At 36.7% G+C, this 27,744-nt stretch overlaps 1 protein-coding gene across 1 annotated transcript; it reads right to left on the reverse strand.

Annotated features, from left to right (window-relative positions):
• Window positions 1-285: 285 nt before the first annotated feature.
• Window positions 286-27,403, reverse strand: LOC127854883 (INO80 complex subunit C-like). The gene is made up of 5 exons (XM_052389990.1): window positions 27,296-27,403; window positions 8,812-8,931; window positions 5,411-5,519; window positions 3,348-3,415; window positions 286-2,165 (listed from the first exon to the last, which is right to left on the reverse strand). Exons 1-5 carry the CDS (start codon window positions 27,386-27,388, stop codon window positions 2,037-2,039), a joined length of 519 nt encoding a protein of 172 aa, XP_052245950.1. The 5' UTR covers window positions 27,389-27,403; the 3' UTR covers window positions 286-2,036.
• Window positions 27,404-27,744: the final 341 nt, after the last annotated feature.

The following is a 27,744-nucleotide window of genomic DNA, read 5'->3' on the forward strand; positions in this document are numbered from 1 at the left end:
GCGTCCTCTATGAACATTTATCAAAGATAGCAGTCTGCATATGCACACATTAATAGGAGTCACTGTCTTTGATGTATTGGGAAGATAAGACAACTAAGTTCACATTATGTGAATTGTGCAATAACAATTGTTTCAAACGCTATCTAGTTTTTTTCTATCAATAAGCCAATAAAACAGCTTTCAAACGTATAGCAAAAGGGAGGCATTTTTGTCCACGTTTTGTTTTATTTATGTTAATGCACATCTTGATTAGTAAAATATGCAGTAAATAAGACATATTCACCATCAATTTTGTGTGTTTTATTTTCTCATGAAAGTTTGACAAGCAAATACAGACATATATAACAATGTTTTACATTAATCAACGATGCAAAAACATGATTTTTAAATGTGTACAAACTCCTATTTTTTGGATCAAATTACATAGTTTTATACAACTCAGTATGAATAAGAACCTTGTTGTGATCTAATACATAAGATTTTTTTTCAAGAATTAAGTTTCTTACCTAAACTAGTTTTGGTACAACAAGTAACATAATATAACTTGTGGATATTAATTCCATTTTCGTTTACTGTTCAACTCATGTTAGATTGTTTCCCTTACATTTACTAACTGTATCTCTAATGCTCATGGTAAAAGATCTTACCACAACAACTGGTGTTTAACCAACTAGCACTTCGTTAACTTCCTAAACCAAATTATTTTTTGCTTGTTTTCAACCAAATACATTTATTTGTATGACCTTCCCAATGCGCATGAATTCCCAAAACTCAAATTAGTTTTAAGCCAAATTTTCGTCTGTTTGGAAGAATTATTCATAACTTGCTTTTTATGGGATTTATAATGAAGAAAGTGTAGCCAAATATTTTTGCTCATTCAAAAAAGGAAATTTGTATCCATTGTTAACTTTGGCAGAATATGTCAAATCTTGCTTTTTAATACCGACAAATTGCAATTTTTCAATTGTTGACTTGAGAAAATAGGCCGACATTCATCATTTGAATGCACTTGCTTTCTAAGATCCTAATTCTTCAAATCACCGGAAAGTAATATATCTTTAAACACTTGTAAAGTTATTAAGATATTAACCTTAATATAATTAAAATATATGAAGCATAAAGTATTAATTCAGTAAAGAATTGTGTTATTTCATCATTCTGACCATGGAATATTTCCCTTGAACCTTCACATTTTCCCTTGACCCTTCACATTTTCCCTTGACCCTTCACATTTTCAAATTAAGGATCACAAGACTCCTAATTTCCAAAATCTTCTGAAATCCCTCACAGGCCATGCATAGGCTGTAATGCTTTGAGATCACTTTCTTGTAGGAAAAAGTCCACTGTCAAAGTCAATTCCGAGAACTTTGAATCCCTGCACAATCAGTACATCTGTGAGATCACTTCTTCGTAACAACAAATCTGCTGCTAAAGTAATACCAAGAACTTTGAAGCTGGCCTATAACTTTCTTTTTTTACCATTTTGTACTGAGGACTACGATTCTTCTTCAAACCACAGTGTTTGCTTTTCTTCATATTACCATTAAGTACTAAGTACTCTGTTACTAATTCAAACCAGTGTTTTCTTCATTTTACCACATAGTGCTAATTACTCAGTTACTACTTCAAACCACAGTGTTTGCTTTTCTTCATTTAACCATGTAGTACTTAGGAATTGGACAGTTGTTCAAACCACAGTGTTTTCTTCATTTAACCATGTAGTTCTAATTACTCAGACACTTCTTCAAACCACAATGTTTTCTTCATTTTACCACATAGTGCTAATTACTCAGACACTTCTTCAAACCACAGTGTTTTCTTCATTTTACCACATAGTGCTAATTACTCAAACACTACAATGTACTTCAAACCACAGTGTTTTCTTCATTTTACCACATAGTGCTAATTACTCAAACACTACTTCAAACCACAGTGTTTTCTTCATTTTACCACATAGTGCTAATTACTCAAACACTACTTCAAACCACAGTGTTTTCTTCATTTTACCACATAGTGCTAATTACTCAAACACTACTTCAAACCACAGAGTTCGCTTTCCTTAACGCAAGACATCCCGTGATGAGGTCACCAGGCATCATCCTGATCCGAGAAAACTCATCTGTGTTGGCGTAGCGGAGTTTTGTTTGAGGATCTGTGTAAGCAGCCTATAAGTAAAGCAAGATTCAGCATGGTTGACAGCAGGAAGTTTTTTTTTAAGTATATATGTGTCGCATTGTGCGAAAACGGTGCTTATATCATGTGCGTATAGTGAAGTCGCAGATTAGCATGTGCAGATCACACAGGCTAATCAGGGACAAAACATACCGCTTTTATGAATTTTTTATTTCTAGAAGGTCTCTTCTAAACACAAATCCATGGCTGTCAAAAAGTGTTGTCCCTGATTAGCCTCAGTGTGGACATTCATTAAGCCCCGTTTTAACATACTGTGCCTCATATTCATTTTCACCATGCGCTATCATTTGAAATCTTTGCAATACTCAATTCTAATTTGACTTAAATCAAAACCAGAAATATTATTTAGAATTGTATGACCTACACATAAATAAATTTCATTGGTTGAGAAATTGATCGGCAAACAACGATATATTTAGTATAAATATTCTTCAACGTCGTTGTAGTGTAATGGATATGGTGTCTGCCTAGCGACCAGAAGGTCACAGGTTCGATCCCCACTGTGGGAGCATTCTTTAGATCTCCCCCAAAGACGCCAAGTACTGGTTCTAGGCCCAGGAAACGGACTAGACAGCGTTTCAAATAAGTAGTTACTAGTAAGTATTTTCAATGCAATCCAGCTACAATAAATAGGTTTAAACTAATATTCTTCACCTCAGTAAGTATGCCTATCTTCAGTAAATATTATATCATTTTCAGGAATCTTTATTCAATAACAGTTTACTAACGCAACTGTGGCAACAAACCATCATTAAGTTTCACAAATTGAATTTATCACTCATTATAACAAGAGATGTGTTTGTCAGAAACACAATGCCCCCTAATGTGCCGCTTTAAATTAAATTTTTTGACCTTTGACCTTGAAGGATGACCTTGACCTTTCACCACTCAAAATGTGCAGCTCCATGAGATACACATGCATGCCAAATATCAAGTTGCTATGTTCAATATTTCAAAAGTTATCGCAAAACTTTAACCAAGGTTAAAGTTTTGGGACACACAATGAATGAATGACAGACAGACAGGCCAAAAACAATATGCCCCTGATCTTTCGATCTGGGGGCATAAAAAATGTTAGTTTGAAAACTTCTTCTGCCAAATCTAAACCAGAACAACTATTATGAAATATTCAACAACTGCTTAACAATACTCACTGCTAATCCAGATATATCAGAATATTTCACGGCCGGTTTGAATGATGGTGGTGCATCGATCATTCCATCTGCAATGCCATACGAAACGGGTCATTGACAACTCCTTGATGATATAATTACTCAGAATACTCTCTTATATTTTATGATTAAACAAAATGTATTTGATTTCTGAATGTCAAATTTCAAGCACATTTAAATGAATACAGTTAGATGCTCCTCAATGATACCTAAATGTATGGGTAAATGTGTCGAAACAAATTATTACGCAAGGGACAATACATTCAAGAAAACATACTGAAGGGAAAGAACATGAAAATGTGCACAAGTCCACCCTGTATGCACACTGTTCCTGTTATCTGACAAAGAAATGTAAAATTCTGAAATAAAATGTCATTTTTCAGAAGAACTCGAAAATACCTCTGGTGTGGGACAACCTAAAATTGTATGCATGACCACCAAAAAGGGATGCCAAATATGAAGCATCATAAAATTCGGATTCAGAGATAATACGGAAAGGAATTATTATTCAAATGGCAATAACTCCCTTAAAATAAATGGATCGAAACAAGCTGAAAATATGCGCATGTCAACCCAAACAGAAAAACACATGTAAAAAAGACTTTCATCAAATTAAGTTCGTTAATTCACGAGACCAAAAAAGTCTAGTTGAAAATGACATTTTTAAAATCTAAGGGCAATAACTCTCTGAAAATTATCGGACCAGAGTGACCTGACAAGGATGGGCATGTCCACCCTATAGGGATGCTTCATATCAAAGCAAACCTTCCTAAAAAGACAATGGATGAAAAGAAAATTGAGAAAGATGTGCATTTGCACCCAATAGGAATGCTGCATATCAATTCAGATCTCCTGTCTGAGATTTCCTGTTACAAACCGACAACAAGAAAGAACAAGATGTGTTTGTGAAACACAATGTCCCCCTATATGACGTTTGACCTTGAAGGATGACCTTGACCCTTTACCACTCAAAATGTGCAGCTCCATGAGATACACATGCATTTCAAATATAAAATTGCTAGCTCCAATATTGCAGAAGTGACATTACATGAGCAATTTTGACCCATATATTTGACCTTTAAGGATGACCTTGACCTTTCACCACTCAAAATGTGCAGCTCCATGAGATACACATGCATGCCAAATATCAAGTTGCTATCTTCAATATTGCAAAAGTATTCATAAAATAAGCGATTTGGGCCACATATATTTGACCTTTGACCTTGAAGGCTGACCTTGACTTTTCACCGCTCAAAATGTGCAGCTCCATGAGATATACATGCATGCCAAACATCAAGTTGCTATCTTCAATATTGCAAAAGTATTCATAAAATAAGCGATTTGGGCCACATATATTTGACCTCTGACCTTGAAGGATGACCTTGACCTTTCACCACTCAAAATGTGCAGCTCCATGAGATACACATGCATGCCAAATATCAAGTTGCTATATTCAATATAACAAAAGTTATTGCAAAATGTTAAAGTTGGCGCAAACAGACCAACCAACCAACAGACAGGGCAAAAACAATATGTCCCCCCACTACTACTATAGTGGGGGACATAAAAAGAAAGGCAATCTCCGGTCCATCAAAATTAGAATTCCGACCAACAGAGCAGCGACTTCCACTTCCCCCTTTTGGGAGCATTAAAGTTCTAAAGTAACAAGCATTTGTGAATTTTTTTTGTAACTAAAATCAGGGATGAACATAAGCTATTGGTAAATTCTCAAATCTTTATTAGATCTTAATTTCATACAGGACGGTTCGTAACATTTACTTTCTTTTTAGTAATAATATTCCAAAGTAAGCATGCATGAACAATTAACTGACCCAATCACTGCATTTCTGTTGACAATTCCTTCATCAATATTTTAAATACACATCTGATACTAAAATCTTTTGCTTAAAAGAAATCAAACCAGCATGAAATACCAGGCTTCTACGGAAACATTCGACAAAAAGCGGTCATATTTGAAATACCCTGAAAAATCAGGCTTACACAGAAACTTTCAAAAGAAAGTTATTAAACGAACGAGCACTCACATGTTGTATCATCCGGGCCCCAGGGTAAAGCCCGCTCTGCAGTTATAATCTGTTTCAGGTTCTTCCAGGCACGAGCCTTCTTATTTGCCGATGTGCCAATGCTGGAGTGCTGAAAAACAACAACAATGAAGCGTTGTTTCTGCCCAAGTAAGAAAAGTACACATGTACCTGGACTGCTCCAGTACTGCTTGGTACTGTAACTTAACTGCAACAAGAGTGCCAAACTGTAACAAGATACGCCCGTTCGAAGGTTTTAGACACCATGCTCAATGCTTGAAATGCACTAAGTGACCTCGAGACCTAGTTATTTACCCGGCATGACCCATATTTGAACTTGACCTAGATATCATTTAGATGTAACATCTGACTAAATTTGGTGCAGATCAGATAAAAACTACTTCAATTAGAGAGCGGACACCATGCTAAATGCTTGAAATGCACTATGTGACCGTGTGACCTCGTTTTTGACCCGGCATGACCCATATTTGAACTAGACCTACATATCATCTAGACACAACTTCTGACCAAATTAGGTGAATGATCAGATGAAAACTTCTTCAATTAGAGAGCGGACACCATGCTAAATGCTTGAAATGCACTAAGTGACCTCGTGACCTAGTTTTTGACACGTCATGACCCATATTTGAACTTGACCTACATATCATATAGACACAACTTCTGACCAAATTAGGTGAATGATCAGATGAAAACTACTTCAATTAGAGAGCGGACACCATGCTTAATCTTTGAAATGCATTAAGTGACCCCGTGACCTAGTTTTTGACCCGGCATGACCCATATTCGAACTTGACCTAGATATTGTCTAGACACAACTTCTGAACAAGTTTGGTGAAGATCGGATGAAAACTATTTGAATTAGAGAGCGGACACTGCTGTGGACGCCGCCCGCCAAGGGTGAAACTATAATACGTCCCGTTTTTAAAAACGGGCGTATAAAAACCCATTGAAATATACTTTTACATGCCTTTTTATGAAATCTTCTGTTTCAGCACTCATTTAATTTGTTCATTTACAGATATTGAGCTTTATGAACAACATTCATGCAACCATTTTTCCTTTTGGGAAGTTTTCAAATGAATATTAGGAATTATGCCATTTTTTCCTGATTGGGAAAGTGCCTTTGATGGGTACTTTGCGTAAAAAAACAAGACCTGCGTTTGTGAAACACAATGCCCCCTACTGCACTTTGAAGCCACACCGCAGCTATTTTAATGAAGTCCAGGGCGCATAATTTCGCCAAACATCAATGGACGGGAACGAAACTCACACTTCATTCTGTAGGCCATATACTACCTATAGACTCACATACCAACAAGAGCAGCGCATAGCGGGTGCCAACACTCGGTTGTGGATGCAGTTTTGAATAAATGAAAGCTTGTCAGAAGAAAAGGAAGAAATTTGAGAGCCTATGTTAAAGTTTTATATTAGAGGTAACAGTGACCTTGACCTTTGACCTAGTGACCCAAAAATGGGTGTGGTGTGTAGAACTCATCAAGGTGCAGCTACACATTAAGTTTTAAAGTTGTAGGTGGAAGCACTTTGATATTAGAGCCAATTTTAACGTTTTAGCACGACGCGGACAGCAGACACCGGACGACGAGCTGGCTATGACAATACCTAGGGTTTTCTCCGAAAACAGCCGAGCTATAAATCAGTTAAATATATGAAAGCGTTCTTAAAAAACTCCAAAAAACGATATGCTGGCCAGACAGACAGTGCGACTGCTATATGCCACCCTTACTGGGGGACCATGACAAACACATACATTGTGTCTGCAATTTTGTGCGTAATTATTTTATTATTATTTTTAAGAGATTATACAAACGGTTGTACCATATCAAAAATACAACTAAATGTGTTTTAAATGCAATCAAATACCAATACATAATTAGAGCAAGTGTTCAACCAGTGTTGTCAAATATTAACAAGAGATGTGTTTGTCAGAAACACAATGCCCCCTAATGCGCCGCTTTGAAGCCATATATATGACCTTTTACCTTGAAGGATGACCTTGACCTTTTACCACTCAAAATGTGCAGCTCCATGAGATACACATGCATGCCAAATATTAATTTTCTATCTTCAATATTGCAAAAGTTATGACCAATGTTCATGTTTTGGTTAAAGTTTTGGGACACACACACACACAGTGACACACACATACAATTAATGACAGACAGGCCCAAAACGATATACCCCCGATCATTTGATCGGGGGGCATAACAAGAGTACCATATAACGGGTGCCACGCTCGGCATCGGGTGCAGTTTTGAATAAATGAAAGCTTGTCAGATTTTTTATTTTTTTTAGAGGTCACAGTGACCTTGACCTTTGACCTAGTGACCCAAAAATGGGTGTGGCATGTAGAACTAATCAAGGTGCAGCTACATACGAAGTTTCAAAGTTGTAGGTTGAAGCACAATGATTTTAGAGCCAATGTTCAAAACCTTGACAAAATGTAAAGGTTTTAGCACGACGTGGACGACACGACGAGCTGGCTATGACAATACCTCGGGTTTTCTCTGAAAACAGCCGAGCTAAAAATTACCAGAAGGATGGATTTGATCATATATCCATAAAGCATATTACATGTACCACAAAGTTTGGCTGCTTGAAGACCTGTGATTTCTGTGTAGAGGTGGGGCTGTCCCTGGACTTACCACAAAGTTTTGCTGTTTGAAGACTTGTGTTTTCTGTTTAGGGGTTAGGGCTGTCCCTGGACTTATCACAAAGTTTGGCTGCTTGAAGACTTGTGTTTTCTGTGTAGCGGTAGGACTGTCCCTGGACTTACCACAAAGTTTGGCTGCTTCAAGACCTGTGTTTTCTGTGTAGCGGTAGGGCTGTCCCTGGACTTACCACAAAGTTTGGCTGCTTGAAGACTTGTGTTTTCTGTGTAGCCCTAGGGCTGTCCCTGGACTTACCACAAAGTTTGGCTGTTTGAAGACTTGTGTGTTTTCTGTGTAGTGGTAGGGCTGTCCCTGGACTTACCACAAAGTTTGGCTGCTTGAAGACTTGTGTTTTCTGTGTAGTGGTAGGGCTGTCCCTGGACTTACCACAAAGTTTGGCTGCTTGAAGACTTGTGTTTTCTGTGAAGCGTTAGGACTGTCCCTGGACTTACCACAAAGTTTGGCTGCTTCAAGACCTGTGTTTTCTGTGTAGTGGTAGGGCTGTCCCTGGACTTACCACAAAGTTTGGCTGCTTGAAGACTTGTGTTTTCTGTGTAGCCGTAGGGCTGTCCCTGGACTTACCACAAAGTTTGGCTGTTTGAAGACTTGTGTGTTTTCTGTGTAGTGGTAGGGCTGTCCCTGGACTTACCACAAAGTTTGGCTGTTTGAAGACTTGTGTTTTCTGTGCAGCCGTAGGGCTGTCCCTGGACTTACCACAAAGTTTGGCTGCTTGAAGACTTGTGTTTTCTGTGTAGCCGTAGGGCTATCCCTGGACTCCTCATCATAAATGCTGGATATAGAGTCCTGGTCAATGTTGATGACAGTTCCTTCACTCTGAAATATAATAAATACAATTAACCAATAAGTTTTCAGCTTAAATTTAGAACTCATATTGGAACTAGTCAGAGCAATTTTTCCTTGTAAAAGAATTATTGAACATGTTGTTATAAATTTTCCTTTATGCACTCTGCAAAAGAAAATTAAAATTACTTCATAAATAATGTTTTTAATAGACTTTATACAGACCAATTTAAAAAATGGTTGTTATTGTAAAATAAATAATTTGTTAATCATACTATACTTTCTGTACAAACAATTGAACAGTTACCTGTGTATGACTCTAGAGATTCAGAATAGGTCAACATTTTTACTTCTATGGGTACAGGCAAACATCAACTACATGTGTAACTGATCATTTTGCCAAGTTGTCACACAAGACAGTAGGATATCAATAACTGAATATGTACAGTATAAATAAAAGATAATAAAACCCAATTAAGGCAAAGTGTTTGGCTAAGTTAATCTAGTATGAAGCAACAAAGTCAGCTAATTGCGATGTGTAATGGAAATGTAGTGTATGTGACATTGAGGAAGTAAACAGAAAAAATATAAAGATAATAAAAGAAAGCCAACAAGCAGTGAGTTTTTTATAAAGTAGAATTGCAAGTTTTTCAGTTTTTTCTTTCCAGTCACTGTGCCTGATAGATTGTCTGTGGAAAGGCCTGCAGAATTATAAGAGCCTGTATTAACCAACCAATTCTTAGACTTTAGAATAAAGAATACATGTAGACTTAGAACCAAAATTACGTCTTGCATTTGAATATATACAGGCTTCCACTGTTGAATATATCATTAACAAATGTTTTACATGAAGAATGTTGTTGATAGAGGTGGTTAATACCAAGTCAAAATTAAAGCAATTTATAAATTTGTTATTTACATTTTTTTTTATTCTTAAACTTAAGGCTAAGAATTGTTAGGTGAAACCCGGCCCAGGTTAATTATAAGCATTGGTAAAATCCTGTTCCAACTTCATTAGCCACCTGGGCAATTGACTTTAGATTGTGTACGCCTTGACTAGTGCTCATTCTGCATCCATGCTTTAACAGCTCTATTTTTCACAATGTGATGACTTAACATGAAATTTTAATTTCAAGTGTACTAGTCCCCAGTGCCAGACTAAACACCGGTGAGGCCCATAGGCAGTGCAATTTTTGGGGCCCACCCCAGGCCCCTAATTTAGTGCCTACTAGGATGCCAGTGCCCAGTCCATTTCACTTGTTTTAATGAGCCAACCTGCAGTGCCAAGGCCGGCAAAATATAAAATGTTTTTTTTATAGTTACGAAATGTCTTTATAATACCCTAAACGCAAAAACAACATATTCACATCATGATAGGATTAAGAATTTAAGATAACCATCACTGTAGTCTGTATATTTACGTATTACATATTACTTATTACATATATTCTGTAATCTCACTATAGGCTCCAAACAGTTCCGGGACAATAGGCAGTTGCCTACTCTGCATAATTGATAATTTGGGACAGCTGGTCCTATTCCCAAAACCACAAAAGAATCACAGCACCATTTGGGAATGACTTAATACCGTAAATGACTGCTATCAGCAGATATGACAAAAATGAGAGAATATGAACTAGTGCTGCAACAATACGCCAAAAAACGTATTGCAATATATTGTCAGTTCAAAAACCTGTATTGCAGTACATTTGTATATTGTTAACTTGTACCAGACTTATAACTCGCCAGCTAATCACCAAATCCAACTTAACTACATGAACATAACTTTTGTATTGTATGTCTTAGGTTCTAGTTATATCCTATTGGCAATTCTAGCCTTTTTTACAAAATGCTGTATAAACACAATTAACTCGTTTTCTGGCTTTACAAAACATTTTGTTATGAAATATTAGTATTGTCATTTTGTCCATTGGATATTCCCATTAAACATGCTGTGCAATTCATTGTGTACTGTATAGTGTATACAATAAATCTCTGGGACATTAACATTAATTGATTATAAATATGCTGCAAGTACAACAATTACCAAGTCATAATTTCATTCAAACTGGTAAAGCATATTTATTGCTCAGTTTACAGTTCAACTATTCTTGCTGACTCCCATGTAACAACGATACTCCGTAAAATAGACTTTTTAGAATGCTATTTTTACGTAACAATTTATTTTACTAAACCCCGATTTGTTTTGGTTTAAATTGATATCATTATTTCAGATGACTTTTCTGGACAAAATGTAAATGAATTTTTGTAGAATTTTCATACCGGTATGATGAAAATCGTATCGCAATACAATATGCGGATTGCGTATTGCGATATATACCGATATACCGGTATATTATTGCAGCACTAATATGAACCAGCAATTTTTGCTGCCCAATTGGGAAAGTACTTGAACCAGCCGTATTGGGAAAAAAATGCCAGAATTTGGGAAAATTTGGATTGTGAAGTCTTTAGATTGGTTAATTGTTGTATTTGATTTTTTGCTCACAAATACTTTCAAATTGATAACTAAGTGTTGTCAAGTCATCAATATTATATTTACTTAGGTTTAAGCCATAGAACTGCATAGCGAAACTAACTATAATATAGTATATGTTGCATTTTATTTATAAAAAAAATAAATAATTCTGTTTGAAACCTTCAATTTGAATTTGGTGGACAGAAATTGGGAAATATGTACTTTTTCGCAATTGGGAAAGTGCTTTTTTCAGGTACTTTGCAAAGAAGGAAAAAAATTGCTGTATGAACAAATAAATCGCTTTTTTGATATTTCTTCTATGAGTTTTTTATATATATGAAAATCTTTCTGTGAATAAAAATACATTTAATGCATAAATATCAAATGAATACATGTACTCTTACATACATGCCATAAATTTTCAGACCAATTCCGGGACATTGAGCTCAATTTTCCGGGACTTTTGCCGATTTTCCGGGACATGTATACATATAGCGATATATATTGACATATATATGCATTTTGGGTATGCATTTTTTTTCATATTGTTAATTGCTAAGTTCAAAAGCCTATCCGAAATACACTTAATCTATTAACCTCAAATTAAACATTACTACTTCCGTTACTAGATATAAGCCACGTGTTTTTTGTGTTAGAAAAGAGCACCAAATTGCTTTTGTGTACATGTCACATCATCTGCATGAAACACGTGGGCATATCCATGGCAGCATAAAAACTTCGTAGCGCATCTGTTACTATTTAAAGATATGATGAAATAACGTCCGATCGTAGCGTTTTTTTCCTACTGAACACACGTAAATCGCCTGACGTGATGTTCATGTTTTTATTCAACACAAAATACACCCACACTTTCCATGCGACGTTCAACATGTCTGCATAATTTTCGCGCGCTTTTTATTGAGACAAAGGATAAAGCACTGTTTATTTGACGCTAGTATTTGTTAATGTCGCGTAAGCATTAAAATTCGGAAGCGTGTTTTGGATTACAAATTGAATAATGCTCATTTGAAAATCGAACGAAACATTTACAGTTGTGCGTAATTATTTCAACAAACTGCAATAAAATCACAACGAGTATGAAAATTACGTCATTCGTCATCTGCATGATCTTACTGCAGGTACAGGTTACTATGACTGCTTACGAGTGTTGTCGCTCATTCATAGTGTGCGTCAACAAACTGCCATATAATCAGTATATGCCGCCTTTTCGATTTGACTGGGAACTTGGGACAATTGATATGATAAGAAGACCCCTGTTAATTGATCGATTTTGACACGTAGCGTAGTCACCTATTTGAGTAGGCATTGCCATGGAGACGCTGAGGATTAGTGAGAAAACAGATTCGAGGTTCAGTTAAGCCTAAGATAAGGTACATGTACATTTGGATATTGTAAAATCCGGGACATTTGACAGATTTCCGGGACTGCGGGACACGTTCTTCATTTCAGGGACAATCCCCGACAATCCAGGACGTATGGCATGTATGACTCTTAAGAACAACTGAACATTTTAATATTTTCATTGACATTATCATTTTTGTTACTCTAAATTCATATATGGGAATATGCTTAACAGGCCAGAACCCCCTTTTAGGCTACCCCACACCATGTTTTATAATACATGTACACTCAAATTTGAGACAAAAAATGTTCACAGATTTTACACATATTGTTTTTTTTTTTATTATACAATTATTTGTTTATTAAAACTTTGCAGAAAGAGCATCAATAGTGCCGATAATTAATATTATTTTGTTTTTATAATTTGAATTATAATATAGTTACATTGAATGATTTTTTCCAAATCAGTGCAAAGAAAAAGAAAACCCCAATCTCATAATTATTGCATTTTCCCAAAATGGCCATGAAAAGGCATGTGTTCAAAGCATTTTTCATGCCATTCGGAATTTCCCATACTCAAATTTTGCAAGACCTGTATCATTTTTAACCCTTTCAGTGCGGGAACCGATTTTTGAAGGCCTGTGCAAACAGTTTGGATCCAGATGAGACGCCACAGAACGTGGCGTCTCATCTGGATCCAAACTGTTTGCTATTCTGATAGTATTCTTTGAAAAAAATCGAAGAAAATGCTAATTTTAGAAATTCAGCAGACGACATTTTAGCAGATGACAAATTACCCAGCATGCAAAGGGTTAAGACTGAGTTGTCCCATTCTAAAAATTTCAATCAAAAAGATACCAACTTGCAACTAATCCTGGGAAGTAAAATTTGCCCAAAGGCAGGCACCCTCGGAAAACTGAATTTCAGCAGTGAGATTTCGAAAAAAGCATCGTACTTCAAATAAACACCCCAACATTCATCTTTCAACGTGGTCCCCAATGTAATGCATCAAAATGTTGCAGATAAGATACTGAAAATAACCACAAAAAATGGGTCTGATTGCTTAAGTGCTTTTAATCCAGAGGAACAGCTTAGAAATAGGCACTACTTACGAATGGCCCACAGAGGAATGCAAAATGATATAGTGTAATGTTATCTTTAAAAGGACTGTCAACCACAAATGACGAAAAAAAAGTTCTAAAAGACCGTATTTTTTTTACAATTATTAGTTTATATTGATTAAAATATCACGAATGGTATATTACATTACTTGAAAAAAGTTCATATTCTCAGTATATTCGGTAATAAAATTCGCGATGTGAAATCGAAAGTACATCGCAAAAATAGGTGACATAACAATATACACACTATAAATAACGCAAGTAGATTGATCTTTTTATATATAAAATATATACAATTCACTACGCATGTACAATTTGCATTCCTGGGTTTACCACTTGACGATGATGATTAATCTACTTGTGTTATTTATAGTTAACTGGTAGTTACCTGGTACACAAAATACATGTAACCAGTAAAATTTTATTACCGAATATATGAAAATATGAAAACTTAACAACTTTTTTCAAGTAATATTAACTAATCATTAACAAAAAATACGGTATTTAATTTTTTAGAACTTTTCTTTTTTCGTCATTCGTGGTGTGACGGTCCCTTTAAGTAAACTCAAATGGATAGAACTCATCTACATGACTATTAATATATTTTTTAAAACATTTTGCAAATACTAAATATATCTGACAACTAGAAGTACCCCAGGCACGCATTTGAGAATGACAGTCACACATGATAAGCCATTTTGGCTTGCGTTTTCTGTACTTGAATTCTGTAGGCAAGAAGTGCTAAAGTTGCTTGCAAATCATATACATGTACAACGAGATTAACAGCTCATTTAGACTATAATTGTTTGCATGCAATACACATAAGGGATGTGTAAAATGTGTTAAGGGTTTCTTAAAACAAGATCAGTTGTGCACTGAGAAGCAATAGTCGGGTTTCTGTACCATTTAATAACTTTTTACATCAACAAGTATCGTTGGAAACGATGGATGCTCCCCGATGATGCGCTTTGTCAATCTATGTGTTAATAACCACCTAAAAAAATCTATTATAAGCCTTGGTGACCTTGACCTTGAACCCAGTGACCTCAAACCTCATCACAAGGTAGAGGTCCATGCAAGGTACCTACATGCCAAATATGAAAGAGATCGTTAAAGTAGTGAAGGCCCTATGAGAAACTGTAACAAAAGCGTGACGGAAAAACTATTATTAGCATCGATGACCTTGACCTTGAACCCAGTGACCTCAAACCTCATCAAAAGGTAGAGGTCCATGCAAGGTACCTACATGCCAAATATGAAAGAGATCGGTAAAGTATTGAAGGCGCTATGAGAAACGGTAACAAAAGTGTGACGGAAAGAAGTTAGGAAGGAAGGAAGGACAAACTGGCAACTTATTATATGCTCCGCCAAAATTTTATTTTGGGGAGCATAAAAATCATGTTTTGCTTGAAAATTCGTTTAAAACACATACATTATATTAATAATATATTTTCCCACTTCAAGTAATGCAATCAATAACATATAATACGGCTAATTAGTGATTTTCTATAAAAATAGGCCCTGAAGACCCGAGACCCGGTACTTTTAACCACAGAGGGATACACAATGATTTAGTGTAGTGTGACCTAAACATAATAACATTTCTTGTAAATCAAATAGCTTTTGCCCAAACTAATGTCATCTACTTTCAATTCAACTAATGTTCTTTTCAAATACACTTTATAATTTTAAATGGACTGGGTCTGGGGCTTCAACATGTTCAGCACATATTTTATCCAGAAACACTTGTATTTAAAATGTGTAACAAAATGAATTAATATTACCGATTTTGAATGTTTGGGGTCTGTGAAATGTGGTTATTACATCATGAAATTGCGAAAAATCACAGGGGCCAGTAAACAAAAACACAAAAAAAATCAGTATATGTACGAAAAAGGGCACCAACGCAATCCAACTACTGGACATGAATTCCAAGGCACTGCTACACAATTCATATGTTTATCACCAAAAACTCTGCACAGATTTACAGCAAAATTAATTATCTCTAAAACGGTACCTGTGTCATTCCATTCGACGCAGTATTAAATCGTCCACAAGGCCTCAAACACGAGAAATTGTCCAAAATTTGGTCGATTTAGCTAAGCCTTAATTGCATGTACCATCTAAGCTTACATCTTCAAGATTCAACCAACCATGGTGCAACAGAAATATTAGAAAACTAGCTCGAAGAAATACGCGGGCGTATCGAAGCCAGAAAATCTAAAGATCACACAGATTGGAATATTTACAGACAGATCCAGAAAAAAAACCAGAAAGCTTGTAGAAATTCCAGAAATGATTATGTTAGAGACATGATAAGTGAACCTGGAGGCAACAACAAGAAGCTTTACTCGTATGTCAAAAGCATGAAAAGTGACAGTTCAGGCGTTGCCCCCCTGAAGAAAGATGGGTCCACCTATTCTGATGCTAGTGCCAAAGCGGAAATCCTAAACGACGAATTCTCCTCAGTGTTCACGAAGGAAGACTGCGAGAACCTTCCAGACCTCAGAAAGGATATCCCAGTGGAGGCACCTCCACTGATGATCCAATTCAAAGGTGTGAGGAAGCTACTAGAAGCCATCAACCCACACAAAGCATAAGCACCAGACCAGATATCATCTAGATTTCTGAAGGAAATGTCATCGGTCATAGCCCCAGCACTAAACCTCATCTTTCAAGCGTCTCATGACCAGTGCCAATTCCCTACTGATTGGAAATATGCCAATGTCACTCCACTTTTCATACAAGAGCTGTCAGAAGACAGCGCGCTTGACTTTTCAAGTGCTTGACAGTATAACGTAAGCTATCATTGGGAAATTAATCATATTCAATAAGGTCAAGGTAATATAGTCATATTCTAACTGGAAAAGGACCATAATTGAAACATATTGATCGCGCTTATGTTTTAAAAAAGTGGTACATAATAGACGATTCTGAGTTCAGGTACATTTTCCACAATCTATTGAACATATGTAAAGACAAAAAACAAACTAATAAGATTATATTTCAAGTTTGATAGCAATAGCTTGGGTGGGATCGTTGGACAGTCTTTCAAAAATAAAATAACAAGTGTTCCGAGATCAGAGACATACATGTATGCCCCTCCAGACCTAGTGACTCCAATTTCAATAGGGGTCATCTACTGTCCAAGGCCAATTTGCATGTGAAGTATCAAGCCAATCGGTCAATTCATTAATGAGTTATTGATCGGAAACAATTTTCTCACTTATTGTGACAGTGACCTTGAACTTGAAGGGGTCATCTACTTTCCAAGGCCAATACACATGTGAAGTATCAAGCTAATCTGTCAATTGGTTGACGATTTATTGATCGGAAACGATTTTCACACTTAGTGTGATAGTGACCTTGACCTTTGACCTAGTAACCCCAATTTCTATTGGGGTCATCTACTGTCTAAGGCAAATGCACATGTGAAGTATCAAGCCAATCGGTCTATTCATGAAAGAGTTATTGATCGTTAACGATTTTCACACTTAGTGTGATAGTGACCTTAACCTTTGACCTAGTGACTCCAATATCAATAAGGGTCATCTACTATCCAAGGCCAATGCACATGTGAAGTTTCAAGCCAAACAGTTAATCCGTTGACGAGTTATTGATCGGTAACGAAATGGTCTACCGACAGATAGACCGACATCCAGTAAAACAATATTTGTGTTGTTTACCGTGTTTAAAAAAAAAATCTTTGAGTGTGTGAGGGGGGGGGGGGGTGTGGATAAGGGGAATAATGTGGGGGTGTGGTCATTTATTAGATGATATTTCAAAAATAAGAAAAAAGGGGGAAAAAATATATTTTTTAGGGGGGGGGGGATTCTGGGGGGGGGGGGGGCGTGGGGGATGGTTTGGGTGGAGTCTATTGTGGGTAAGTATTGTTTTGTCAAAGTATTAATCAAATCTGATCCTAAATAAAGAAGTTATGGCAATTTAAGCAAAATTTACTTATTTGACCTTGAGGTTCAATGTCATTCAAAGATCAAGGTCAAATTCACCTTGCCAGGTACAGTGCCCTCATAATAGTAAGAAAGTATTTGAAGTTTGAAAGCTATACCCTTGATACTTCAGAAGTAAAGTGCATCTAAACACAAAATTTAACAAAATATTCAAAGTTACATGTATTTAGTCAAAAAAGGGCCATAATTCTGTCAAAATGCCAACCAGAGTTATGCAACTTGTCCTTTACAGTACCCTTATGATAGTTAACGAGTGTTCCAAATCTGAAAGCAATGAGCTATGATACTTTTGGACTAAAATGAACCAAAATACAAAACTTAACCAAATTTTCTAAGTATAAAAGGGGCCATAATTCTGTCAAAATGCCAGTCAGAGTTACATAACTTTGCCTGCACAGTCCCCTTATGATAGTTAGTAAGTGTTGCAAGTATGAAAGCAATAGCTTTGATACTTTAGGAATAAAATAGACCTAAACACAAAACTTAACCAAATTTTCAATTTTTTAAGTATAACAAGGGACAAAATTGTCACAAAACCAGGGTTTCAATGTGAAAAAAAGTCTGATAAAGGAAGACAACTCAAACTGAACTGATTGTTAATAATTAACCCCTTTGTTTCAAAATAAACCTATTTTTAGTCGTGGCGACCTTGACCTTGAAGATATTGACGTAATTCTTTCGTGCGACACACCGTCCCATGATGGTGAACAAATATGCCAAATGATTTTAAAATATCACAATGAATGACATAGTTATGGCCCAGACAAGCTCATTTATGGCGATTTTTGACCTTTGAACTCAAAGTGTGACCTTGACCATGGAGATATTGACGTAATTCTTTCGAGCGACACATCGTCTAATGATGGTGAACAAATGTGCCAAATAATTTTAAAATCTCACAATGAATGACATAGTTATGGCTTGGACAAGCTCATTTATGGCCATTTTTGACCTTTGAACTCAAAGTGTGACCTTGACCTTGGAGATATCGACAAAATTCTTTCGCGCAACACACCTCTTATGATGGTGAACAAATGTGCCAAATGATTTTAAAATCTCACAATGAATGACAAAGTCATGTTCCGGACAAGCTTGTTTCGCCCACCCACCAGCCCGCCCGCCCGCCGACATTCGCCAATCTAATAACCAGTTTTTTCCTTCAGAAAACCTGGTTAAAAAGGGGCATTACTCTAAAAATAATGCTGACAGAGTTATGCAACTTGACATACACAATTGTCATGTTGCGATAAAGAAGTAGTCCAAGTTTAAGTTAATTATCTTTGATACAATGTAGTTTTAAAGTTATTTGACTTTATAAAAAACTTTAAACAGCGGCAACGCCGACGCCGGGGCGAGTAGTATAGCTCTCATTACTTTTCGTAAAGCCTCCGGCTTTCGCATGTATACTGAGCATATCGTCGCGACGAAACAAGGTGATCCGCATTTTAAACCACGCGCTGAAAACGTCACGTGAGCAGTCTATCCAACCGGAAGACAACCCGTTTTTACCATCCTTCGTTTTAGCGTGGTGCGAGGTGGTTGTTTCAGAAGGTATTTGTGAAATGTTGTGTATTTCCATATTAACTGTTACGATTTGTAATTTTATTTTCTACTGCCTTGCTAAGGACGCTGTCCTAGCACTATATTTTATCCATATTTGTCTTCAATATTAACTATGAGTGACAAACTTTCTATTTGTAATTCGTCCGAAGTTGACGAGTTTTCTGGTTTTGATTCGGATGAATGTGGGTTACAAACCACTAAGTCAGTGTCTAAACTGACTGTAAAGTCGGTGGTAATTCCAAAAAAGGAAGTGGTCAGTACGAAGGGTACTGACAAAAACAAACATTTAAAAAAGAAACAAAATAAAACTGTTGATAACAGTAAGTCTTGCTCTAAGAAAAGTTCGAAAACGAATACTTACAGTAACACCGTAGATTTTTCTACATTATCCCAAGAGGAAATTTCTTATTTGAGAAAGGTTTAAGGCCTGAATACTGTTGACGAAGTCACAGAAAATGATGAAATAACCCAGTATGGGGACAGTTTGAATTCTTTACCAAATGTGCATGTGCAAGTTGATTGCAGTGACTCTGATTCTGAATATGATGAAGGACTGTGTCCAGATTATCATAACAATCAAGCTGTTAATAACAATCAAGCTGTTGGCGCAGATTTTTCTGCTGTGTTGTTTGATGGGAAGAGTGATAATACTCCCAGTGATAAAATTTGGGATTTACCAAAACTGAAAGCTCCGGAGAAAGGTTCTGCTGTTTCTCAATCACTAGCTAATTTGGTTGATACAGCATGTACTGTACAATGTGACACGGATGCTATTATTGGGAAATATAGAATTCCCGAGAACTGTACATACCTTGGTGCTCCCTTGGTGAATAATGAGATATGGAAGGTTCTTGACAAGCGTGCAAGGTCACAGTATAGAGAAATGGTGGACATTCAAAATCTTGCAGCAGTTGGCATTGTACCAATGATAAAGTTTGCCGAGTTGCTTAAACCCCAAATTTCTAGTAATTCAGAGGCTAGAACCCTCATCTCAGACATAATGACTATTATGGGTCAGGTCCAGTACAATTTATCGCTCAGGCGAAGATATCTTATCAGGCCAAACATTAATGAAAGATATTCAAATTTGTGTAATTTTAATGCGCCTGTGTCGTCAATGTTGTTTGGGGACAATATTGGAAAAGAAATAAAAAATTGTGATAATGGCGTCTCATTAGGAAAGGATTTGAGACACTCACAGAGAGGCAGAGGTTATGTCCCAAGGCCCTTCAATGGTTCCCGTGGTAGGGGTTTTAACCGTGGTGGTTTTTCTGCTGGTTATGATTTTGGTCAGCCGATGAGGTATGCCCCTTATCCTCAAAGGGGTTCATTTAGACCTGCAGCTAGACCCTTTGGTGGCGCTGCTCGATGAGGCAGGTTGTCTGCACCCAGTGCAACAGTAACAATGGAACACCAGTCAAAAAACTAATGGTAGGTACAGTGACTGTGGGTAGATTGAAAGATAATGCTCATTTAAGGAAACAGTACACTCAAGATGCTTGGATATTGCAAGCCATTTCTGGTTATAAAATTGAGTTTCTTATGCAACCAGTTCAGAATTATTCCTAAGGAAATTCCGTTCAGTGAAGATCAATTTCAAATAGTTAGAGATGAAGTAAACAGATTGATTAAAAAAGGGGCTATAGTACCTTCTGATGATGAGGAAAATCAGTTTATTTCTAATATCTTTATTGTGCCAAAAACAAATGGGAAATTGAGGCCAGTGATAAACTTGAAATATCTAAATCAGTTTATTATATATGAGCATTTTAAGCAAGAAACATTTAAGACCGTTTTGGATATTATTCAAAGAAATGACTTTTTCACAAGTATTGATTTGCAGGATGCATATTTTTCTGTTCCCATTCATGAGGATGATCAGAAATTTCTGAAGTTTAGGTTTAACAGCGAACAGTACCACTTTGTGTGCTTGCCATTCGGCTTATCCCCAGCACCTAAGTTGTTTACAAAAATATTGCGTCCTATTTACGCATGGTTTAGATTTAGAGGAATCAGGTGTTCGTATTACATAGATGATTCCATAAATATGCATCAGAAAAAAGAGGTTTGTTTAAATAATTCCAATGATATATTAACTGCTCTTAAGTCTCTTGGATTTACTATTAACTTCAAAAAGTCTCTGCTTGTTCCAGCTCAGAGAATTGTATTCTTTGGGTTTGTTATTGACTCGTGTTTATTCATGGTGTTTTTAACAGATGAGAAAATTCAGAGAATTATTAACGATTCTGAATCTTTACTGCAGCAAACACATGTTACATTTCGTAAAGTGGCATCTTTCATTGGTCTCATTGTAAATGCGTTCTTTGCTGTGTTGGAAGCACCTTTACACTATAGAAATTTGGAAAGGGACAAGTTGAAAGGGCTGGGACTTAATAATTGTTTTGATAATGTTTTGGAGTTGAGTACAGATAGAAAGCATGAATTAAGATGGTGGGTTGAAAATGCTGTTAAAAAGAATGGTATGAGAATTCGACAAACAGATATTTCTTTTCATTTAGCTACCGATGCATCTTTAGATGGATGGGGTTGTTACGTTAATGAAAATGGTAGTCATGCAAATGGAAGGTGGACCGGAAGTGAAAGGGAAAATTCTATTTATTATTTGGAATTATTGGCTATTTTTTATTCTTTACAATCCTTATTTAATGAACACAAGGATATTCATATACAAATTCAAACAGATAATGTGTCGTCTGCATCTTATATCTCAGAAATGGGTGGAATGAATTCCTTGTCTATGGATTGTTTAGCGAGTCAGATCTGGCAGTGGTGTTTACAAAGTGATATATTTATTTCTGCCATTCATATTCCGGGTAAAACAAATATTCAAGCAGATTATTATTCAAGAAATTTTTCAGATTCAACAGAGTGAATGCTGAAGGCTGATATTTTTGCTAGAATCTGTAAACATTATTTTCAGCCTGATATAGATCTGTTTGCTTCTAGACTGAATAAACAATTGGATACCTTTGTTTCATGGTTTCCAGAGCCTGGAGCTTTTTGCTGTGATGCTTTCTCTATGTCATGGAATGGATTAAAGCCATACATATTTCCACCATTCAATCTGATTAGTAAAGTTGTAAACAAGATTATTTCAGATGATGTGGATCAAGCAATTTTGGTTTGTCCTGACTGGAAAAGTCAGTCCTGGTATCCTCTGGTACTATCTAATATTATCTCTTTGCAATTCAGGCTACCGAGGCACCGGAATTTATTGGTTCTGCCCGACAACAACATGCTTCATCCACTCAGCCGGTCATTAAAGATGGTCGTGGTCACCTTATCAGGACGTCATTGGCGTGTGGAGGAGTTTCGCAAGGAGCTGCGGACGTTATCTTGTCAGCCTGGAGGGCAGGAACCAGAAAACAGTATAGCTTGGCATGGAACAAGTGGTATCTATGGTGTAGTTCAAGGGCATGCAATCCCTTTCAAACAACTGAAAGTGTAGTTGTTTTTTATTTGTTTAATTTGCATAAGGATAGGAAATCCTATTCTGTGTTGAATACCCACAAGTCTATGTTGTTACAAACATTTGCCATTTTTTGGTTGTTACAAACATTTGCCATTTTTTGGTAACAATTGTTGTTTTAAGATCTTTCTCATTTCAAAATTTATGAAAGGTATTTTTAATATTTGTCCAGCATTACCTAGGTATCAGTGTACTTGGGATGTGGATGTTGTTGAAAGTTTTTGACTAAATTGTATCCTTTATAGAAATTGTCAATTAAAATGTTGACTTTTAAGGTCACTGCTTTAATAGCTCTGGCTTGCGCTCCTAGGGCGCAAACTTTAGTTGCTTTGAATTTGGATTATATGAAAGTTATGAACAATAAAGTGTATTTTGTTTTCCCTAGTCATCTTAAAACTACAGGGAAACAAAATAGTTTTCAATTAGTTCTGGAACATTTTCAGGATGAGAGCTTGTGTGTAATGCATACTGTGTTGTTTTATGTGAAGTTTATGAAGTCACTGCGACAGTCAAATAATTTGTTAGTTTCTTATGTAACTTTTAAGCCAGTAACCACTAGTACAGTAGCTAGATGGTTAAAGGATGTTTTACAGTTATCTGGTATAGACACTGGAGTGTTCAAGGCCCATTCGTTTAGATCCGCTTGCACTTCTGCAGCTTACAATAAAAGATGTTCTTTAGCTACTATTCTGAGAATTGCAGATTGGAAGTCTGACAAGAAACTTTATAAATTTTATTATAGAACAGTAGTGGATAAAAATATGTCATTTAATAACGCTATTTTTCATATTAAGTGATAGTATAACCAGGTTAATGGTTTGTTGTTTGAAGTGTAATAATATATGCATGGGCATACTTAAAGTAGAATTGTGGTGATTTTAGTTACATGTATGTACGTGGTGATGATTGTTACATGTTACTATGTTTATATGTTTGATTCTGTCAGTATTGAATTATTGGATAAAAGTATTCTGATATTATCATCTTTTTATGTTATGTTTTGTTGCTATATTTAAAGATGCTCAGTATACATGCGAAAACCGGAGGCTTTACGGAAAATAATGATCCATCATCCAAGCTTTAGTGAAGGATGATGGGCATTATTTGAGTAAAGCCGGAGGCTAAGCATGTATACTCCCACCCTTGGCAATGATATTTAGTGTAAGCAAGAAGGGACGAGCTGTTTATTGTAGTGTACGGATTAATTATATAATAACCATTCTGTTTTCAGGCCCATTTATTTCTATTTTACTTAGCAACAAAACCTTTTTTAAAGAATGGTAAAAACGGGCTGTCTTCCGGTTGGATGGACTGCTCACGTGACGTTTTCAGCGCGTGGTTTAAAATGCGGATCACCTTGTAATGTGGCGACGATACATGCTTAGCCTCCGGCTTTACTTAAATAATGCCCATCATCCTTCACTAAAGCTTGGATGATGGATCATTTTTCTTCCAAAAGTCGAGCTAAAAAGGATCAAAGACCAAAGCTTTCAACTACCGTCCTATGTCGATTACCTCTATCTGCTGTAAGACCATGGAACACATTGTTCACAGCCACTTGATAAAGTTCTTGGACGAAAACAAGCTTCTCTCCGAATCATCAACACAGTACAGGCTCTTGCCGCAGGGTTAAGTAACAAACAACAGATCGACGGGATACTTCTCGATTTTTCCAAGGCGTTCGACAAGGTGCCCCACCGACGTCTTTCAACAAAGTTACACCACTATGGTGTACACGGCAGGACTCTGGGGTGGATAAACAGCTTCCTCTCGGACAGACAGCAGCAAGTTGTACTTGACGAAAAGGTATCTGAACCAGCCCGGGTTACATCTGGAGTCTCTCAGGGTACCGTTCTGAGGCCTCTCCTGTTCCTGGTCTACATAAATGACCTCCCAGGTAGTGTCTCATCAACTGCATGCCTCTTCGCCGATGACTGTCTACTACATGTATACAGGACCATCAGATCGGCAGATGACACCAAGGCACTTCAAGATGACCTCGACCAGTTGCAATTGTGGGAGCAGGAGTGGTTAATGAACTTTCATCCGGACAAGAGCAAAATGATCTGCATTACCAACAAGCGGAATATTACACGTGGCTCATACAACATCCATGGCCAAACACTATAACAAACCGATAAAGCAAAATACCTTGGTGTGACCATAGACAGTAAGCTTACGTTTAACAGTCACATAGACATCACCGCTAAAAAGGCCAACTCAACATCAGCCTTCCTCCGTAGAAATCTGGCAACCTGTCCTACTGACATCAAGGCAAAAGCATACACATCTCTTGTAAGACCCCAGCTTGAGTGTGCGGCATCCGTTTGGGATCCGAAAAATCCGATCCAACATCAACAAATTGGAGCAGGACCAACGAAGAAATGCTCGCTTCTGCACGGGCGACTACCAATACACCAGCAGTGTTACTGCAATGATGAACAAGCTCGGTTGGACAACACTTGAACAGTGATATTTTTACAAATTACCTCATCTGAGTCCTGGGACTCGATAACTTGTAAATATATGAGTCCCCGAATTGAAAGAATGAGTCCAAATCTTAAACAATATAATTTTTTGAGAAATTTCAATGCATTTTTGGGACTCACATAATTCGAAACTTTGCATCCCCAGAGGTTTTTGTGAGTCCAGGACGCAGGACTCGCAGGTAAAAAAATCACTGCTTGAATCCAGACACCAAACAGCCAAAGTTGTCATGATGTACAGGGTCTTTAACAACTTAGTGGACATCAATGCCAGAAGTCAGAGCCAAAAAACCCTTCTTTGCAAGCAGCCTCTTTTTCTTCCCCTTAACCAAAAAGGCTCTCTTCCCCTTTAGAAATTTCTTTAAAATCATGCATTTTTCTCTAAATTTCCAATCTACCTCAGTATTTTTCATTCCCCAAAGCCAGAAAATTGTGTCTTTTTTTCCCCGAAAAAAAAATACTGTGGCCCTTTCCCCAAAGTTGGTTCTTTGGCCCTGGAAGTGTACTTATACCAGCAGGAGTGCACACCAGAGGCTAGGGTTTTTGTAAATTCAATAGTTTTAGAAAAAAAATTCACCCCCTAATTTTGAGCTTAATTGGGTTTTTCACCCCCGGTTTTTTAACTCAATTGGGTAATTTAGGGAATGACATATATAACATAAAAAAAAATCTACTAAGGTTCCTATATTATTTATACAAATGGAATTCAAAAAGGTACCTGTACATAACAAACAATTACTGAATTTCTGATCAAAGTTATTCATTTTTGCGTTGAATAAGACCGATTTCTTGAAAATCGCTACACAATTGATGAAGTTATGGCTGTTCAAAGCGATGCACCTCGTTTTTCGAGTCATTTTGAGTTGAATACCTTGAAAATGAAAGTAGAAATCGGACGGGTCTATGAATAATTACAATACTACCCCAAAGATTGATAATCGCTGGAAAGACTGCCTTCTTTTCTTCATAGGACAGCATATAAACTATGTGGTACATTTTTGTACGGAAAATAACCAGTCTTAAACATATGCCCGGTGTTCGTAAGAATTGCGTTTCGTGACGCAAGGTTTTTTACGGGAACTACGTTATTAAATTTGTATTTGCATTTTTGTATGCTTTATTTTTAATTTAATTACGTTTTTGGTTATTTTAAATGCGTAATAACGCAAGTACGCTTGTTATCTATACCCCTGCAAGAGGCCATGCAAACCGCTGCATAGTGCCATTTACCACCGTCAATGCCTACAAGTTTTCCTTTTTCCCAACTAGAATACGCCTCTGGAATGGTCTCCCAAAACAGGTGGTTACTTCCCCGTCCATAGATGTCTTCAAGACTAGGATGGGGGTGCTATACAAATAACCTTGGAGCAAAATGTTTTTATCCTGATTTTAACAATTGTTCTACCCTTCACAAGTGTACATAGTTCACAATTGTGTGACAATGTCCCAGAGTGGCACAGCACATTAACCGAGAGATTGATAGAAGCCTGACCACTTATGTTTACACTGGACGAGTCCTGTTAGGCACGTAATAAGCAATTCCCCGATAAATTGTCTGTAGCTCCTTATAAAACACATCCAAAGAACACTGTCCACGTCAATAACTTGCTCGGTCTCCGAATATAAGACAAGAAATCAACTTGTTTTCACACACAAATAATTATAAACGTCAAAAGTCGCCATTTGCCGGTTTGTAATCCCGCATTGCACAGATTTTGGAACACCTTATTTGATGGGTTGAAATTGTAAAATCTTATTAACACTGATTTTTTTTGACTGGCCCTGTGCGAAAAATCATTGTATTTTAAGGCGGAGTTGCGATCGCGAAATAATATGAAAAATAAATATGATCCATCAACACATAATTTTAACAAACAGCATTAAAAATCAATTTAAAATTACAAACATTGCCTTTGATATTTTACCTTTGTAACAATGGGGACTTTCTTTTTTGTTGAACTCGGGCTAGATCCTTGTTTTCCCTTTGAAAATTTTCGCTGTTTACTGGGCGTCGCCATATTTGACAAATGGGTTACGTGCTACTATAATCGGACGGTTTATTGCGTTCGGTAACGTGAACTGGTAATTTATTTCTTGATAACTGTTTTTCGCACTCAATGTTACAATGCCATAGGGAAGTTTACTTTGAACCTTACGCATGTATCCAAATGTGTTTAGTTTGAAGTTTATTTACAGGTCCATCAGCCTCACCAAGAGTACATATGTGTATAGGTGGACCTCCCCCTGTCACCTTTGATTTAAAAAAATAAATAATTTAGAGCTAAAGCATATCGAATTTAACGGGTATTCGCAAAAAATATTGGTTATCCAAAAAAACCACTGAATGGCGGCCAATGAGGCTCGATTGGTCATT

Source organism: Dreissena polymorpha, chromosome 13 (assembly GCF_020536995.1).
Source record: "Dreissena polymorpha isolate Duluth1 chromosome 13, UMN_Dpol_1.0, whole genome shotgun sequence".
Lineage (NCBI taxonomy): Eukaryota > Metazoa > Mollusca > Bivalvia > Myida > Dreissenidae > Dreissena > Dreissena polymorpha.